The sequence below is a fragment of the Triplophysa rosa genome, linkage group LG1, assembly GCF_024868665.1.
Source record: "Triplophysa rosa linkage group LG1, Trosa_1v2, whole genome shotgun sequence".
NCBI lineage: Eukaryota > Metazoa > Chordata > Actinopteri > Cypriniformes > Nemacheilidae > Triplophysa > Triplophysa rosa.
In genome coordinates, this window is record NC_079890.1 from 5,930,436 (window position 1) to 5,950,660 (window position 20,225).

Consider the following 20,225-nt stretch of genomic DNA (forward strand, 5'->3'; position numbering starts at 1 on the left):
CGCCCTTGTTACTGAAATTACAACTGTTATTGACACCAGGCCCAGCGAACGCCAGGTCCTGGAATGCACCTATCTAGATTGGTTGAACACCGCCTCCACAGAAGAATATCAATGACTACTTCTCTAGCCCCTCCCACTGGTCTGCGCATGACAGTACTGAAGTAACACAAGTTGTGCGGAACCAGATAGAGCGAGCAAGCAATAAACATGCCGTTAAAGATCGCAAAATATTGTGCAATGCCTGGTTGTGGAAGAACACAGTCCCTGCATAACCTTCCTTCGGATTCCGACATTAGTAATGTTTGGTTGAAGTTTATTTTTAAAGACGTTCCAGCTCACGTGGGTAAAACATTGAGCGTTTGTTCGCTTCATTTCACTGTGGATTCCTTTGTGAACAAGGCCCAGGTCGACACTGGATTTGCGGAGAGACTAAAATTAAAAAGCAGTGCTGTGCCATCAATATTGGATCCGACAGGAATTGCGCAGCAATCTTATGTGAGTAAAACATATTTGTACTATGCGTCACTATTGCTTTGTTAGAGATCGCTTGATATGTGCTGATAATGTGTAACCTAACGTTAAGGCTCCAACTAAGTTTACTACGCAAACTGCTATCCAATCATAACAGTGGGCGTTTACTTCCAAGTGCCCATTAAAACTGAACGTTTGTCGAGCCGGCCTCAAAACCCAGGTAGAAAATAGCCTATTACTTATTGATTTTCATGTTTTTGAATGTAAAAACCACGCGAACGTCATAAGTAGACCTCATACAACAGTATAAAACAATAAACAAACCCAGTTCATCACACCTTTAAAAGCTGTGCTATTCAACTGGCCTTCATCTTCTCACAGATCTTCAACAGATCACTGGAGCTGTGCACAGTTCCTTCCTGTTTCAAGCGCTCCACCATAATCCCCATCCCAAAGAAACCCAAAATCACAGGACTGAATGACTACATACCCGTCGCTCTCACATCTGTGGTCATGAAGTCATTCGAGAGACTGGTATTGGCTTATCTGAAGGACATCACAGAACCCTTACTGGACCCCCTGCAGTTTGCCTACAGAGCAAACAGGTCTGTTGAGGATGCAGTTAACATGGGGCTGCATTTTGTCCTGAAACATCTGGATAGATCAGGGACCTATGTGAGGATCCTGTTTGTGGACTTCAGCTCCACTTTCAACAACATCATCCCATCACTGCTCCAGACAGAGTTAACCCAGCTATCTGTTCCTGGCTCTATGTGTCAGTGGATCACCAGCTTTCTGACAGACAGGCAACATTTAGTGAGAATAAGGAAACTCACATCCAGCACCCGCACAATCAGCACTGGCACCCCCCAGGGGTGCGTTCTCTCCCCACTGCTCTTCTCCCTGTACACCATTGACTGCACTGCCCAGGACCCTTCTGTCAGACTTCTGAAGTTCACAGACGATACCACACTCATTGGCCTCATCCAGGATGGTGGTGAGTCTGCGTACAGACAGGAGGTTGAGCAGCTGGCTGTCTGGTGCAGTCATAACAACTTGGAGCTGAACACGCTTAAAACAGTGGAGACGATTGTGGAATTCAGGAGAAACCCCCCTGCACTCCCCCCTCTCACCATCATGAACAGCACTGTGGCAGCAGAGTCATTCAGGTTCCTGGGCACTACCATCTCTCAGGACCTGAAGTGGGACAATCACATTGGCTCCATTGCTAAAAAAGCCCAGCAGAGATTGCACTTCTTACATCAGCTGAAGAAGTTCAACCTACCACAAACTCTGTTAAAACATTTTTTTTTTTTTGAAGATTTGTTTTTGCCTTTAATTGTACAGCTGTTTGTTAGAGAGGACAGGAAGCAAAGTGGGAGAGAGAAGGGGGTGGATTCGGGAAAGGACCACAAGACAGGAATCGAACCTGGGTCGCCTGATGCGCAACCGAGCCACATGTCAGAGCACTGCCCACTAGGCTGTCAGCTCTGACTGTTAAAACAAACCACAAAGTCAAACATCAGAAGACTACAGAGGACGGTTCGGACTGCTGAGAAGATCATTGGCGCTCCCCTGCCCACCCTCCAAGAACTGTATACATCCAGAGTGAGGAAAAGGGCTCAGAAAATCACCCTGGACCTCTCACATCTAAGCCATCAACTCTTCACAATGCTGCCGTCTGGTCGGCGCTACAGAGCACTGAGCACAAAAACAACCAGACACAAAAACAGCTTCTTCCCTCAGGCCATCTACCTCTTGAACAGTTAAATATTTTTTACCCAACGTGCAATAAATAACTAATTAAGTGCAATATTAATTGTATCCTCCAGATAATACACTATCTATTTTTATACAACTTTTTCTGTAAATTATATTTAATTCTGCTGTATATAGCACATACCTTGTACATACAATAGTCTATTCTTATTTTTTACTTGTACATATTTACATACACACATAGTTTTACTCTATGTCCTTATCTTATGTTTATTGTATTGTATTTCTTATCTTTTTTATACCCATAGGCCCTTATTTAAATCATATGTGTACTGTATTCTATTGTGTTATGGTCTCTGTGTACTGTTGTTGATGTTTCTGTGTACTGGATGCTTCTGTCACCAAAACAAATTCCTTGTATGTGCAAACATACTTGGCAATAAAGCTCTTTCTGATTCTGATTCTGATTAATGACGCTGTGAAGGAGCGTGGGATGATGGGATCTGTTGTCTTCAACTCCACCGCTGATGGCCATCAATCAGACGGGAACGAGAAATCATGTTAGCAGATGAGGTAAAGTTTTATAAATGTTGCGAATAATTGTGACTGCTCGAAAAAGCTAGTGGCTTGCTAGACAATACTTCCGCATTTGTCCACAACACTGTTGTCATTCTATGTCATGAAAGGTGGTAACAAAGGGTAACCCTGATATGACGCCATTGACAGGCGACTGCACAGCCCCGTGTCACTGTTTAGAATGGCGATTTTCTCACCATTTACAAGTAGTTTGAAACATTTGAGATATTGTAAGTAGTCAGCTGAACAAAATATATAACACTAGCCTAGTGGTTTTTGGATATTTTACTGCAAAATTGTTACAAACTGCACCTTTAAAGTTACTAAATGCTTTTAATGTTACTAAATCCAGACGTTACTTCTGGGTTGAAGTGGGAATTATTGAATTTCCGAGAGCACGTGAAGGCCGCATAAAGATGGATAGTCATTACAGGAAAGAAGTGCATTTTCAGATTTTAACTAAAGATTATGAGGGCACACGGATTTAAAAAAGAGAATGACATGCATTGATAAACTATTTACAATAAACGCCGCAATATTTCATGAAAAAATAGGCATTGTAATTTTTTATTTTACTGGGACTTTGGTCACTCTTCTCCAGCTGATTCTAGCAGACGGTTGATTCGCGTTGTATTATGGGAAATAGTGAGTGAGCGAGTATACATCGGACGTACACTCAAAATCAGAATGCATTGTGGGTAAAAAGTAGTGAACGAATGTAGGGAATTCGGACAACACTACAAAATAGTGGACACCCGATATAGTGCACTATATAGGAGATAGGGGGCGGATACAGACACAGCTTAGGTATTTATTATGTCTATGGTCTAGGGAACAACGGCCACTTCCGTTTCGCGTTAGTACGTCCCAGTGCGTGCATAAGTGTTGCTACGCACTAAAATGTATATACTTTAACATGACAAAAACAGTACATACTTTAAGGGCATAGTATAAGTAGGCGAATTGGGACGCAGCAAATAGGCTTGTTCGACTTAATGCGGCGCCGCAAGATCCGACAGGCGGATGACATCAAAGTACCGCGAGAGCTATTCGAAAATCCATAAAATGTTTGGTTTCGAATCGCTCTCGCGGTACTTTGATGTCATCCGCTTGTCGAATCTTGCGGCGCCGCATCAAGTCGAACTAGCCTAATGTTTTTCAACGGCTCTACGTTCTCTGTACGCGATGACGTCACGGGATGCCGCATTGACGCGCTGAAGAGACGCACGCACTCATATATTCACAAAAGCAGCACTGTGCAGATCATGGCCGACGTTGCTGTTCATCTGTGAACCGTTCATCGGTATGGAGGAGGACTCCGCCGACCCCTACTTACCGTACGACGGCGGAGGGGATACGATCCCCCTGCACGAACTGAGCAAGAAAGGTACGGGGCAATTTATGATAGGTTTATTCACCCCCACCCCACCTTATTTATTGCAGGCCGATTAATCGAGACGGCATCGTTTATTAATAATCTGAGACGTTTATTAGACGTGTGCTCGAGAGCGCGTAGGAATGGGTTTTTTTTGCGTGTGTGTGGTGTTCTTGCCATAAACGTGTTGCATGGTAGTGTGTGTGTATGAAGATAGAATGCTTGTGTAAGCTCCCGGGGCTATTCATCCTAAAACAGCAATGATGTGTATGGTGTAGTATTTGCATGTTGTGATTTGTATCTCTGTGTGTTGCATTTTGCTTGAGAGTGTGCATGTATTAACTAGGAATGCTGGTAGATGTATTTCCCAAAACCTGCTACAGCATCTCTACAGTAGCATTAGGAATATTGTTATGTTTTTTCATGTGTGCGCGCGTGCGCAAAGTCTAGTCAAGTGGAAGGTATTATTCAAGAATGTCGTAATGACACCCAGATCATTTAATCCGTTAACCGAAAATATATATCACGTGTTTTATGCACAGCTTGTGAGTGAAGTACAGTAAAATGCTGCTGCATCTGAAAGCCAGAGGGCGCTCTCGTGCAGAAACTCCAAATACGCACTGCAGAAGAAGACCATAACACACATAGTTCTAGGAAATGACTAGGGCTGCGTCCGAAATCGCATACTGACAGCACGTACTGAATTTGAATAAGTACCTACCTATCGGCCGTTAAAACAGTAAGTTTTATATAGTATGAGTGGGTGTAGTATGAATACATTTCGGACATACTGCGTCCGCCATGTTTTATGGTCATGTGACCCGTATGCTCTTTGACCTATGACGTATTAACAACAGCCTATACGTGAGCGTTTATAAAAACATAATTTAGTCACAAGAAATACATTTATTGGCACTTACATTAAAATCGGACGTCCGCCTTCAAGTTTTCCGCTATATTTATTTTATTTACTTTTGAAATTTGACCGTTGCTCAGCTACCGTGGCATCATGGGATAGAAAAGTGTCCATCCGATCCACACTCACGAATCTCGGCGGAAGTAGTAGACCATCCGGGTATTTCTCGCCTACTGTTTTTTGCAATACTGAGGTTTCGGACATACTACTCATAGCCTTCTATATAGTATGGAAGTAGGCGATTTCGGACACAGCATAGGACTCACTGTTCCTCAAGCCTCCAGTCCTCGGGTATTTTCATGATAATAAAGTATATGTATAATGATTATGTTTGACGGGTGTTGCTTTTTTAAATGCACGTTATAACCGACTCAAACTCGTGTTTGTCGCAGTCTCACGGTTGTCAGAGCAGAAATGAAAACCTCTGCCCTCGGTATATTGTTCTGCAATTTGTTCTGCAGCGTCTTCTGTGTTTACATAACATGAGCAGTTAACCAGAGTTTAGCGGGCTGTGCGTCAGTAATAATGGTCCGTGGGGAAACGCAGTGCTCCGTGTGTACTGTAGTTAAATGGATTAAACTCTATGATTTTTTGTATTCGAGTTACTCGAGGAATCGTTTCATTCCTAGACCAATCAGATCAGATTAGTCTGACAGAAAGGAGGGGATTACAGAGCATTCCCAGCAAACGCGATTTGCGTGAATAAATCGCGCTATTCGCGCGTAGTTGGACGTTTGAACATTTTGAGTTTACTTACATGAAATTCGCTTCATTCGCGTGTGAAATTCACTTCACAACAGATGCAAATTTGCGTCATGGGAGGGGCTTCTGCCAGGCGGCTCCAGTCTTGTGTGTGTGTATATATATATATATATATATATATATATATACAGTATATATATATATAGCACTATGGGCAATTTAGGCTGGGCAATTAGTTCGCTTCTGTTTAGGTAAATTTAGAACTTCAAAATGTAGTTGTTTTGTGGGTTCAGATTTCATGAAACTGAAATCGTATTTGTGCTTAAACCTAGAGCATAAATACACTGATTACTGGCAACGCTGTGCACCATTTTATTGCAGCAATTTGCAAAGCAGAAATGATAAAATAAAACAATTAGACAAAGTGTATAACATTAGTGATTCTTACAGTGGATGAATTGTAAAATTCAGTTCTAATTGGAAAATTACAACTGGAAATTTCTAATTGTGTGTCTCGGATGCATCATTAGTTGCAGGGATTGGGGCAGCTGTCCGATGTGCTGACATAAAAAAAGAGAACTTTACCATGGCCGTTTCAGTAATGAAGTTCAACCAACTCTGAGTTAAACCTTTTAATTTGATTTGAGATGGGAAACCATGCAGGTGTATCCTTTATAAACGTTGCGTACGCACAAAACAGGCATAAAAAATTCTACCCACATATATGAATTTTTTTTTAAATATATTTGGCGCAGCCTCAATAAGTGCACCGTACGTACATTTGAGACCATGCGTAGGCTACACTAGGGCTGTGCCGATAAACGATATCATATCGAATCGCGATAGAATGTATTTAAAAAACAATGATAAGCTATTGGCGTTTTGACTCGATATGGATTAATCTTACAGTCTAACAGAACGCAGAAATAAACGCAACAACAGTCAGTCAGCGTGCAGCTTTTATCATATGCGCGTCAAAGTACAAAGTCCATTTCATACTGCACTTGGCAAAGAAAACTCAACATGAGGAGGAAAACATGACTGGAAGCGGAAACAAAGGTGAAACTAACCTCGAGTTGTCATCACGCGGTTTATCAAGTGTCTTATTTTTTTTCGCAATCGCCGGTTAAACAAAACAAACTTGAGGCGCAATTGCAAGCGAGTTACTTCGAAACTCAAGCACAAACGTTTTTATATCCATCGTTAACATATCTGCTAACATGAGCTGGTGCTTATGAAACAAACCAGCGCTGCCCTGTACAGATTAGAGATGTAATGAAGTGAGTTTGTGTGCACATTAAAATATTGAACCTTGTATGTAAGATGCTTGCATGATTAAAGAAATGTACTTCAGTTTATGTGAGATGTCTTTTTGAAAGACTAAGGTTCACTGAATGCATTGAATGAATCCCACTCCTCGAGCAAGACATTATTGCAGCGTTATGTATGTGCGCAGGTGCTGAGCCAATAGCGTTCGAATGTACACAGTAACGGAGCCCTTTCATTGGTTGAATGTACTGAATGAACACTCCCTTTACTTAACGAGTCAATTGAGTCAAAATGAGACTGAATGAACTGGTACATGTTGTTTATGGCCTAATATCCTCTGTGTTGCAACAGTGCATTCATTTAATTTAATTTTAACTGGTTAAAGGTTAACTTTTGTTAATAAACTGTATTTAAAATAGATTCTTTTAAATACAGTTTTTTAATTAAATATATATATCGAAATACATATCGTTATCGATCAATATAGAAAAAAACTATCGAGTTTACTTTTTGCCATATCGCCCAGCCCTAGGCTACACACACTACTGTGGGAGAATAGGTGAAGTAAACAGAATGATTTAAAAGTCTGTTTTCGCTTTTATACACACATTTGATTAAAATGTCTCCAATTAATGGGGTCAAGCACTCAAATTACATCTAAAAGTTAAGATATTCGTTATAAAAGTTTAGATATTTCTAGTGCAATGTGCTGCTTTTAAACACGTTCCTGTGATATGTTGCGTTAATGATGGTGATATGGCGTGGAGTGTGAGGTGCATGATCATTTCTCTTAAACTAACTTGCAGAACCCGCCTTGTTGGCAGAGACTATTTGCATTAGCTTTGCCAACCAATATGTGATTGGAATAGAGAAAGCGTAAGAATGACGCCAGTCTGCTTTGGCACTGGGGCCGGGGTTCCAACCCATCTCTCGCTGAAAACACTTTTACCTTTTTCTATTACATTAGGCTACAGATCATAAATAAATTTTATTGAAAACAAATGCCTTTAAGACTTAAAATTCATTTTTATTCATAAAGTTTACGTTTAGCTTAAGGTTAGGGGTGTAGGGCTTTAATATCTCAATAAGTTGCCATCATTTTATTAATTTGTATAAATATAATGATTTACACTGTTATTATTGCATAATGTTTAATGCACAACAATACTGAGGTGCAAATAGGCCTTGTAGCCTAACGTTATCTGCCAATATTTATTAGCCTAATAGCATAGGCTAACTATTTCTACTTAATCCAAAGAAACAGCTATTTTCGGTTAGTGTAAATAGCATATCGCTAAGAAATGGTGCTATTTTCACTTGGTGTAAACAGAACCTACTGCTACTTAAACTTAGTTTAATCTAGCCTATACAAGGACACAAAACTCGCAAACACTTCCATGAATCACAAGCTAGGATAAATGTTCCTATATATTATCAAATATACATTAAAAAATGAAAGCACACAGTATAATTGAAAACATGAAAGGTTGCTACAATACGTCGCCATTCGTTGCTGAACACATGACGATAGGCTAAGTATTCCTTTCTTACAGTCACGACGACATAGCAGGAAGATAGGGCCTAAGTTGGATACTCAAACTATAATACTTATAAACTACTGTTTTTAGTTTGTATCTGTAGCGAGGAAGGCGGGACGAGAGCCGTGGGGCAGGAAGGCGGGGCCGGTGGCATGAGTGATAATGAGTATCAGCTGTACGCGCACCGGTCTCGCATGCCTCACGGAGGAGATCGGGAGCATAAGAGGACGAGCGACAGGACTGCTGACGAGAGAGGACCGGGCCCGGACATGTTAAGTTTTGTTTATGTTCGTGTGGCCGGCAGTCGACCGTGAGGAGAATGTTCGCCGGTTCCCGCCTCCTTCCTTCCGTTTTATTGAGCTATTCTACAGTATCATATTCACAAATGGTTAAATATTAATTTCATCTGAATCATATTTCTCAATCATATTTAAATCACTATTTTATAACAAGAAAATACTCATTAATCATTGAGTAAAAGTCAGAACCACACAAAAGGACAGGCCTATATTCGAAGCGAGGACATTATAGTTAAACTAGGCGTTGAAGCGCCATATTTTAGGAAGGAGATGGGGATACATGTAACCCCAGCCTTCCCCTGACAGGAATTTATAAAGACAAATATTCGCAGGTTCTGGCATGCGCAAAATCTTTACTCCGCGCACACACTTTAAGTATGAAATCTACGCAAAGTTTATAAATGAGACCCCCTAACAGCTGCATTTAGTTAGTTCAATAGCTACACTGACTCCAGTCACATACATCATGATGTTTATTATTTCAGGTTTTATTTTGAATAAAAAACACGTTATTCCGCCAACAAATACACGACATGATCTTTAGAGTACAGACATTTGACACTTGATATTAAATAAATGTAATTCTTTTTCCACGGAGTCGAATGCTCTTTTTACATAATTAAATGTTCTCTAATCCAACCTGTTACATTTCTCAATTTGAGTAATAAAGTGAACATTTGACTTCTACTCAACCAACAGCAATAAGGCAGAGGCTCGAAAAATGGAAAACCTGAATGAGGAGGTTGCCCTGATACCAAGTATTGCAATAATATTAAAATACAGTAAAAAAGAATGACTGTTGCTTTTGTATCACAGTTGTAACACAAGACTAAATATTTTTTATGTAGAAAACGCATAGGCCTAAGAATTTTTAGATATTTGTTCTTGAAATAAGACAAAAATACTCAGCAAGAAAAGCAATTTTCAGCGTGAATGAAGCTTACTCTTTGAAAGGAAGAGACCGAAAGGAACTTTGGGTTTACCGAAGAAAACCTGCCACCGACAAGGCCGGATTCTCGAAACTGTTCTTAAGATATAATGTAAGATTAATTATAGAAAGTTTGTAAGAAAGTTCACAAGTGCGATTCTGGAACATTTCATAATAAGTTCTCAAATATTTTATAAAGAATATCTTTAGTTTTTGAAAGAATAAAAAAATTAATATATGTTTTGTCGATTATTATACTCGCCTGCTTGTGAGGGCCGTGTATTTATTTGTGTAACAATCGACTCGCATTCTAGCCTATTAGCGTACTGTGTTAAATGGCATTAACGACCGCATTAGCTAGCATTATTATATTACATTTTTATAATACCTTTGTGTGTTACTATGTCATAACATTTCTGACCCTCTCCGTTTCAAGTCACTTTTGTCCCTATAAATGTAAAGAAAAAAATAAATAACAAACTGAAGACAGTACCTTATTATTATTATTATTATTATTAAATCAATCTAGAAATTCTTCAATGGAATGTAAACATTCGAACTTGTGATTCCGGCTCAATTCAATACATGTCACACGTGGAACAACCAAATACATGCATAACATCTTACCTTTTGACATTTAAGACAACTGTAAGGCTATCTAGAAGATGTTTACGACCGCTTTTGTTTCGAGAATTTAAGAACTGTCTTAAGACTTTTTTCCAGAAGACAAAACATTCCTATTAAATTTAATTTAAGAAAAAATATGGCAGTTGTGAAGAATTTTCTTCCTGAGAATGTTTTGTGAATCTGGCCCCAGGTTAGGTTCACATTCACAAAGTTACCATGGTAACTGAGTTACCTCACGAGCTTGACTTACCCTGCTTTCTCAAGATTGACTTACCTCCCATTCTGAAACAGAAAACTCAGTTTCCCTCATTTCATGGTAAACATAATTTTAACTAAACCTTCTATCTGAACCGGCCACTGCAACCAAGAGTTGTTTTTGTTTTCTTGTTACAAAATATTTCTGAGGCACAACGCACCTGCAGAAAGAAACATTATAGCCTATGTCATACAGTCTCATTATGGCAACCTGAGTGGGAGGAGCTGAAGCACCACAGCAAAAAGGCTGAATATCAGGGGAGGTCACATAAATGTGGCATATACATATGTACCTCACAACTACCTTAGAAAGTTTTGGGCTTGATTAAGTATATTTTATCCACTGTCTTCTCCCACGGCCATTTAAAAGAAAAATGTCATGTTTCATACGCAAGGCAGGCTCTGTCTTTTTTTTGTGGAGCTAAATTATACTTATAATAACTGAACAATCATAATCCGCTTCATTACAATAACTCGCATCATTACAATCAGTAGTCCTCGATAATTCCATGTTGTTTTGGGTTGGCTTCAACAGGAGTCCTAACGCCATCTAGCGGACAAAACATGACACACTCAAGCCCTAAAAATGAGCACACGCTTTCGACATGAAGAGAGCACGTTCTTTTCGCCTGTTTGGACTCTTGAACCACACGTTGGCATTGCATGCTTGGTTGACCCGATTACATGTTCATAACGTGCGTTTATCACAAGAAAAAACGGGTGTCGAAAACGCGCGTTTTGGCCGGATAAATCGCGCACTCAAAGCGTGTGTTTTCGGTGGCTCCAAAGCGCACGTCGAGAACGCGTGTTTTCAATAGCAAATCACACGTCAAGAACGCACGTTTTGATACAAAAAGCGCACACTTCCGACGCGTGGTTTTTTGTTACCGCAAATCGCACGTCGAGAACGTGCGTTTACATGGAAAATCACACGTGCGTTTGCTGTCGAATCGCATGCTTTTGACACGTCAGTGTGCAATAAGACGCCCTACCAGGCGTTAATGAATACTTTGGCTTTCCATAGTCTCGCGGAAGAGCCGTTTAAACTTGACACGTGCACACACAGCTTGTGTCATACTCGCGCGTCTCTGCCCTGTGCGGCGCGTCTCTTGGGCGAGCCATTTAATCTTGACGCGCACACACAGCCTGTTTCGTAATGCTCGTTTATACTTGAGTACGGCTCCACACCGCAAGTCTCCACAAGCGCATCTGGCAATATGGACAAGGCTTGACGCACGCGCACTCCCTGTGTCAACTCACGCCTGGCTCCGCGTTTCAAACAAATGTAAATTCTATTTTACTGTTTTGCTAATTTCACTTGGATGAAATGAAACATCCAGCACATTTTCTACTTGTTTTTAAAATCCCAAATACTTCAAAAACAAATGTAACCTATGTAAAATTTTAATAATTAACTAACACAATAAAACATTTCATGGATTTAAGGGTTATAATGGGAGTATTTGTTTTAATGGAAACTATAGTAGTGTAGTGTACACCGGTGTTTGGATTCTATTGATGTGATATAATCTGGCAGCTGGTAACCAATAGAACAACAGTAATTAATATTTGAAGAATGTCCAAAATGCACTACAAAAGGAATTTTGTAATGATTTTAATGGAAACAATTAGAATTTCTGTAATGTTTTTAATTTTTTTAATTTAACTGTCGTGCAAAGGCAAAAGACCGTAACTTCGATTTTGGTCGAAAATTAGTTAGTGATATTTTTGGGATATTCAAGACTTCCTTTATCACGTGCATAAGTATTTTGAGTCAATGTCATAGTTTTTTTGAGAAAATAATGCGTCGTCTTAACAGTAACTTCCAAAAGCCCATAGGAAACCAAGGCAGAACACCGTAACACTTGTTACCGCTCTTTGACTTTGTTTTGGAACACTCTTATTGAGTTACGGTACTCTGGCTTTGTTTAGCTGTGCGTAAATATGAAGTTACTGTGTCGTGACAGTTTGGGTCTGCACACTGGTTGCAAGATTGACTCCAATGCTGTGACAGCGTAGCATGTAGCATGATCACACATAAAATCAGTACAGTTCGCAATTAAATCCATATCCTACCTTTTCTTGTAACCCAATAAAATCCATGGCAATGAATGTCATCGAAGTTGTTTAATCCACAACAATCCACAAGAATTCTGAGCATTATTCCAACCTGCTTGGCTGGCGTTCACTTAAATCAAATCTTCCTTTAGGCGAGGCAATTATTGTGAATGAATCTGTTGCTTTGAAAGAATCTTTGAAGTGAGATTCAGTGATTCAATGACCTATTCATAAACACAGTCAATGATTTGATGTGTCACTCACTTAATTACTTACCTCCCACCCCCTACTGGCGGTTTTAGTTTCATATAAGGATCACTTATTTTATCATCGTTGCATATTTCTCTTTTGAACCTTTTTATTTAAAACATTATTTATTTTTAAAAAGTAAAACATTATACAGGTTACAATAATAGTTTTGTAAATGGTGATCAGCAGCTGAATATTGATAATGTGGAAATTACTGCTTTTTGCCTTGGCGTGACTTCTCACTTTTTGCAGACACTACAAAGGCAGAGGACAGTAACTTCAAAATAGGGGTCAAAAGTCAAGTTTAAGCTCATGTTTTTTTAAGTAGATAAATTTAATTTCTAAAACATCTAATTGTCAGATTTCCAGTGTCCTACCTATAATAATTTGGCTGGACAAATTCTCAGTTTCACACTCTAGCGAGTTAAGGTCTTTTGCCTTTGTAGGGCTGTATACCCATACTGTGCTTCACACTATTGACAATATTGAGCTGAAGCTTGACTTAGAAAAATTGAATCGCAAATCAAATCGCAATCGCAATGTCTGTAAAAAAAATCGCAATTAGATATTTTCCCCAATTCGCACAACCTTAGTGCGTGTCTGATTATTATATTAATTAAATGCTAGGTTTCAACTGCAGAGGATGGCAAGCAACCACAACAACTGCAATGTTCACGTTTATTCATTTTTTACGAGCTTATGTCCTTTTTGTCTTAAACTTCATGCATATACTGTATAATAGGGCTGCAACGACGTGCGTGAAATGCGTCGACGCGTCGTATTATTTATGTTTATCTGCTGTAATAGCAGTTTCTGTTCCCAGGCGTGTGTAAGTTAATCAGCAGAACAAGAGAAAGTATAATACACCCGACAAACAGCGATCAAGAGCCTCGGACGCAGTAAGTTAGTGAATGGACGGAGGAATTCCCCCTAACGTTACCTCCGGAATGCGATCATCACAGCATGGACACGCAATCACAAACGGACAGAGAGGGGAACGTAGATGTAGACTTTCATAATAAATTACTTTATTTTAACACTACGATTTACATAATTGATTTACATTAACGCTATTGTACTAGTGTAAGTTAGTGTATGTGAACCTTTGCAGATTGTGACCCTGCTTAAATTACTCTTAAGCTTCAAAAAGGACTAACTATCATGAAACCACCAATGCACTTGTCATTAGATAGCTTTATGCGAGGAATACTCCAATATAGCATAATTAAGAAACTCTGACCTCCGCTGGTGCTGTCTGTCAATCTCCAGTCAGCATGCGTGTGTACGGTGACGGTCAGGACGCTACTCTTTCCAAGATGTTCCAATGTTTTCATTATTCTTCATAATGACAAGATGATAGTCTATGGTTTTGTTTAAAATGTATTTTGCTAGAGACTGTGAGTTAACGTTACTCGCCGAGTATAGCTTAGCTTATTAGAAGCACTGGAAGCGGTCTGAATATTTTGCGTCTTCATACGAAATAACTCTTTTTAAACCTCCTTAGGTTAAAATGAGTATTACATTTATGTTTTTTTTAAGAACTGAAAATATTTGATGTGTTTCTAACGATAAATGCTAGTAGTGTAAGGCTATTACAACGCATTAAGCCATACATCTCTCTATACACCGGGTTCCCTTTAATAAACTTGATCAATTAGCAACTTTGAAAACACATCTGTTTGTATCTGCAGCACCTGTGCGATGGATAAGAGCGAGAGACGGCTGCAGCCACCAGCATACTGTTAACAGATGCGGCTTTCACACGAACATTTAGACAGGCTTGCTTTTCCTCAAAAACATGCTAAATATAAATATGATGATCATATACTCACTCAAATGTTTATGTAGCTATTGTTCTGTATATTATTGCACTCTGCGTGAGCTTAATTAGATATTCTGTATTTTTACAAACTCGCGTTGCATGTTTTGAACAAAACACAGGATAGTGTAGGCTTGTTTTTGGATATAGTCTAATTATAAACTTATGAAATTGTGGCACTTGAATAATAACAAAATAATATAATATGGAATAATGCCCTGCCATAATATTCAGTGCCTATTGCGTTTCATTTGTTTTGCCGTGTCCACACAAGAGGTGACGCGCGACATAAAAAAACGTTCTAATATTAATTGCAGCTTTGTGGCCAAAATCTCTAAATAACATGGGATTTCTGGTGTGCCCAGTGTTACAGTTGCACAAAGACTGGCTCATTTTTACTTGATTTTACTTCATAACTTCCACTGTTCGATTGTACTTTGTTGAGGCTCTGTAAATTTTCTCGTATGAAACCTATACAATTTGCTTTTATATATTTTCGTTTGATAGTTTATATTTATATGTAACATAATATGGTTGGCCTTAGGTCTTTTTTTCCTTTTTAAGGAAAAAAGGCTTGTAGCCTTCCTTGCGTTTTTTTTTGCACCTCATTGCTCTTCTTTACATTTATTAGTGAATGCAGATCAACAAAGTATTGAATTTGTTTTAAAACGTCTGTCATTTGAAAACAATTATTATGGAGCATATATTGTACAGTATATTTGCAACCAAAATAAGAATGACTGAGGTAATATCGCACACAAAATCACCACACAGAAAATTCCATCACCGCCACAGCCCTAGTACAAATGAAGGTTTCTCTGACATATGATGCTATTTAGTGAACTTGTATGTACACCACGTGTCGGCTCACGTCTGGCTGGCTCCATATGACGGATCTATGTGGAAAGCTGATTAGCTGATTATGAGGCGTTGTGCTACCGTTACAGCTGACCTCAGAACTGAACATGTATTCAGTCTGTCATCCAGATGACCTAGTTCTCTGCTTTCATAAGAGCCACATTTTTATCATTTACACTCGTGGTGATTGTTGAACGTTCAGTGTAGGCATTTTGGGCTTTAAAGGCATACTCACCCAAAACTGAAAATTGTGTCATGAATTACTCCAATTACTCTTTGGCGGGAGAAGCAGCAGCGGTCACTGAGCGGTTGAACTGTTTTCACTGTTTGAGAAAAACTACCGTCACTGAACTTACACACTAGAGGTCGACCAATATGGGTTTTTCTCTGGTCGATGCCGATTTTTAGAAATCAGGCCAGCCGATGGCCACTTTATGAGGCCGATTTTCTTTTTTCCAACTTCATCTCATAAAATCGAATTAAGTAATAAGAAGTGATACAGAATATTGCTTAAATTAAGTATTTATTGAAGATATGTCTCTTCAAATCAGTGCACTTAATAGAGAAAGATTGACTAAGTGTTCCAGGGTTTTTCCTGGCTCAAAATGAGGCGGAGGTGGTGCCATCTTGATCTTGTACACACACACGTAGGCCTACCGTACCTTTAAGTGACCAAAGCAAAGTGACCGCAACCAAAGTGACTTTGAGTTTGACATATTAAAAGTTCTAATAAAATTAGATAAAAATGACAATTAAGTTATATAAAACATTACCTTTATTCAACCAAACAGAAATGTTTTTTTAATCAAATAAAGCTTTTTTATCATTTCAACTAACTTTTCAGCCCACAATAGCCAACTGAATTAACCAGTCTTTCTAAATAAGCAAAGCTCATTCACATCTTGCATTCTCTGTGGTTCACTTTAAATGATTCAGTGATCTCTTATATTCGCTAGTGACTGAAAAGTTCAATAGTTTAAATTAATCTGTTCAAATGAGTCATTCGTGTGCGAGTCGCTCTGAACACAATGTGCGTTCATACTGGCGAACTCGCTGTGTACAGTATACGCTGATTCAATGATCCAACTGCACAGCTAAAGACATTACAATGATGTACGTCATGTTAATTTAATAAGTTTCAAGAAATTAAACGTACTTGGATGCAAAACAAACAGCCATGAAACACAGGCTGGCTCTTGTTTTCTTTAACTCTGTTTAGCGCCCCAGTGTGCTGATAACGAAACAGCGCCTCCACTGTGGCGTAATGTCGCAACTGCAGTTACAAATGACAGTCTGTTAAATGCACGCAGCATTTCTTGTGAAGACTCGCAACATAATTTTGGCGAGAGCATGAGGCGGCACGACATTTGACGGAGGCGGCCGCCTCCAATTTCTCTATGCAGGAAAAACCCTGTGTTCATTGCAAGGGCACAAGATAGCAGTCTAATCATAGTAATAATACATTGCTCAAAACTTTTAAGCACCTTCTCAAACTGTTCTGAAGCATGCTTTTTGTTTATGTTTGTTGGCAGACACTGCTATTAGTCAAATGGTCATAATCTAAGTTAAAACAAAAATAAAAAAAATCACTCGCATTATACAGCCTGCTGCTCATAACTGCGTTTTTAGTTATATTTAGCTTTTAGCCTTTTTCTAGCCTGACAGGAAAGTAGACGCTCTTGTGGTCGAATGTGTTTAAACAGCTGCAAGAGTGTTTTCTCTCCATTTCAGATTTCTAACAGCAGAGCAGAAAAAACCCCGCTTCCCTCTGTATGTTTATCTGTAAATTGTGTGCACTTATTTTGTCCATTTGATAGAAAGATCGACCAAAATGCATCTTATACCACTACCCACAGACACATTTTAGCCAGAAGTTTCTTCTTTTAACAAGGCATGGCTGCATAGTGCGAGTTGCTCCGTCTCACACGCAGCCTCAGAGGGAGAGAAATTCTCCGGTGCAGAAACAGTATTATAACGTCGGAGTTTATCTAGCTATACAATGCGGACAACTGTAATAATTTAGCCGCTGGGCTCGTCACATCACCAGGTTTTGGTACCCGTGCATACATGTAGCCTAAACTATGTGGTTGAACAATAGAGTTTCAAAAAGTTACACGCATTCTCAAGTAGCATCATATTTAATCAATGAAATATACAAGGCTAGATTAAGAACGAAGGATAAAAATAATTTAAGCCTTACCATTTTCTTGTGAAGTTATCAGGTAGTTAAAAAGTTAGCAGGCAGAGGGGGACATCACCGTGTTATGCCGCAAGAGGCAGCGTCACATGTTCCACAACAACGCTTAGCTGCTCACAGATGCACCTGGCTGTTAATCGGCCTAATTTGCGGCACAATCGGCCGATTAATTAAAAAATCCCCAAAACCTCTACTACACGCACTGAAACTCAAGTGTCTATTGTGGGAGCGTCTTCACGACGACCCGTCAAAATAGAACACAGGTTATAATGTATGAAATGAAACATTAGGTTCGAATGAAAAAATAATGTAGTGTTCTATAGTATTTGATTTAGCAAATTCTGGTATTCTTGTTGTAAATTGATCAACTGTAGTATACTTTAATATTTACTATAATAAGGTTAAAAAACACAACATTATCTAGGAATTTTACTGCAGTTTACTATAGGACTAGTAAATACTATAGTATAGGCTACTATAGTATTTTTATGTGGACAAATATATTACTATTTGTAATACAGTTCAAAGGAAGGAGGTGGGAACCGGCGAACGTTAAACAAACTTTTAATCAAATGAACAAACAACAAAACAAAAGTAAAGGGCCGACAGCTACCAACTGCCGGCCACACAAACATAAATAAAACTTAACATAATGTCCAGGCCTGGTCCTCTCTCGTCCTTCACTCCTGTCGCTCATCCTTTTATGCTTCCGCTCTGTGAGAGATGCGAGACCGGTGCAACGTGCAGCTGACACTCATTATCACTCGCGTCACCGGCCTCGCCCCGTCCCCTCACAGCTCTAGTCCCGCCTTCCTCGTTACACTATTGTATAGTAAAAACTGGACAACACAGAAGAATAAAAAATTGGTAAACTAAAAATTATATGGCCCCAATTGATCCATTTGTATATAACATTAATGTCCTTTGTTGTTAACCAGTCTGTTTATGTGATGATCTGCATTTGTGTTTTTTAAAGATGATAACAGACGTTTTATACTTGTGCTACCTGGACAACTGTTTGGCCTGTGCTACAAAACTTTAAACCACTGTAGCACCAGTGCTATGTGCAAAAAAGTTAATTTACAGCCCCGTATTTCAATTCAGATCGTGGATCAAAATTCTTTGTTATGAAGATTGTGATATGCTTTTTTGGGAATATCGCCAATCTCCAAAGTCACTAGCAAATACACATGCATTTGTGTATTGTGTAAACCACCGATGTGGTTTTAGAAGCGCACACAGCGCAAGGACATGACGGCCCAGGCCCACTCTATAGACTTATGGTAAAGCTTAGACATTTTGTTTCGTTTATTATTTTTATAATTTTTATATTGCACCGATTTTGCAGAGTTACAGTTACACAAATGATTGTTTTGTACTTAAAGACATCGCGTTTCATTGTTTTTTAGGCTCCATAAATGTGCGCTAAACAAGCCTAAAACATTTGTATTTATTTTCGTTTAAGAGTTTATATATTCACCCTAGGCTAAATTCAACACTTTTTTTTTTTTAAAGAGAAAAGACGTTGAGCCTACCTTGTGTTCTTTTCTTTATGTAACTCGTTGCCTTTCTGTGTTGGGCATTTAACAATCAAAAGTATTTAAAAAGATCAACTCGTCATTTTAAAATCAACATTATATGCTATAATAACCCAGCAACAAGAACTTTATATGACTTGTGACTTCCTGGCTGTTGCTGATTTTTTACGTTTTTAAGCTGGATGAAATGCTTAATGAATTGTTTCCACAAACTTGATTTTGATTTGTGTCCAGTTATGCGCACAGACTCACATTTAAGCATAGCGTGACCATTGCGACGCATTCATAACGTGTAGTCAGAGAGGTATGACTTTTACCTTAAACATGATTGGTTTTCAAATGTTATTCGTTGCTTTGCGCCAATCACAAAGACAATTTAACCGTTTTGAGTAAAAACAAGTTTTTTACGGAGTTGAAAAGGAGTCGACAAGAGTCGATTCCTGTCTTGGAGTCGAATCCAACTTTAGAGACATAAAGGGTCGACTCCCCATCCCTAGTGTAGCCCGGGATGTATAAAGACGCGCCTCATTTTATAACGCCGCAATCCTGGGCACGTTGCAAATATTGTTTAAAATGTATTATTTAAAATGCTCACTGAAGCTACATGGGGCTCTATAGAACCGCTACATTTAATTGTCTTCTAGGGTCAGTTTTCTTTGTCCAGTCAAATCGTTTGACTGGCTGTATGATGCTGCTATGCACACATTTCTTTGCACGTGTCTCTTGGGATTAGTACATTGTAATTTTCTGCTTTATAAATCACAATTGTAACTATTTTTTATTATTTAAATGTAAATTTTTCAATTAATAAAATCTTTACTAAATCACATT

The 20,225-nt window shown here is 38.9% G+C and overlaps 1 protein-coding gene across 6 annotated transcripts in view; it reads left to right on the top strand.

The window, feature by feature from the left end:
- Positions 1-20,225, top strand: part of clcn3 (chloride channel 3) — a 70,744-nt gene that overhangs the window by 27,708 nt on the left and 22,811 nt on the right. For 2 of the 6 annotated variants that reach the window (XM_057346539.1, XM_057346577.1), the window contains exon 1: positions 3,991-4,153. The exons of the other annotated variants lie outside the window; for them this stretch is intronic. In XM_057346539.1, the coding sequence (XP_057202522.1) occupies positions 4,072-4,153 (82 nt within the window). In that variant the 5' untranslated portion in view covers positions 3,991-4,071. Of the gene's footprint in view, positions 1-3,990; positions 4,154-20,225 lie in introns of those variants that run through there. 6 annotated transcript variants of the gene reach the window in all.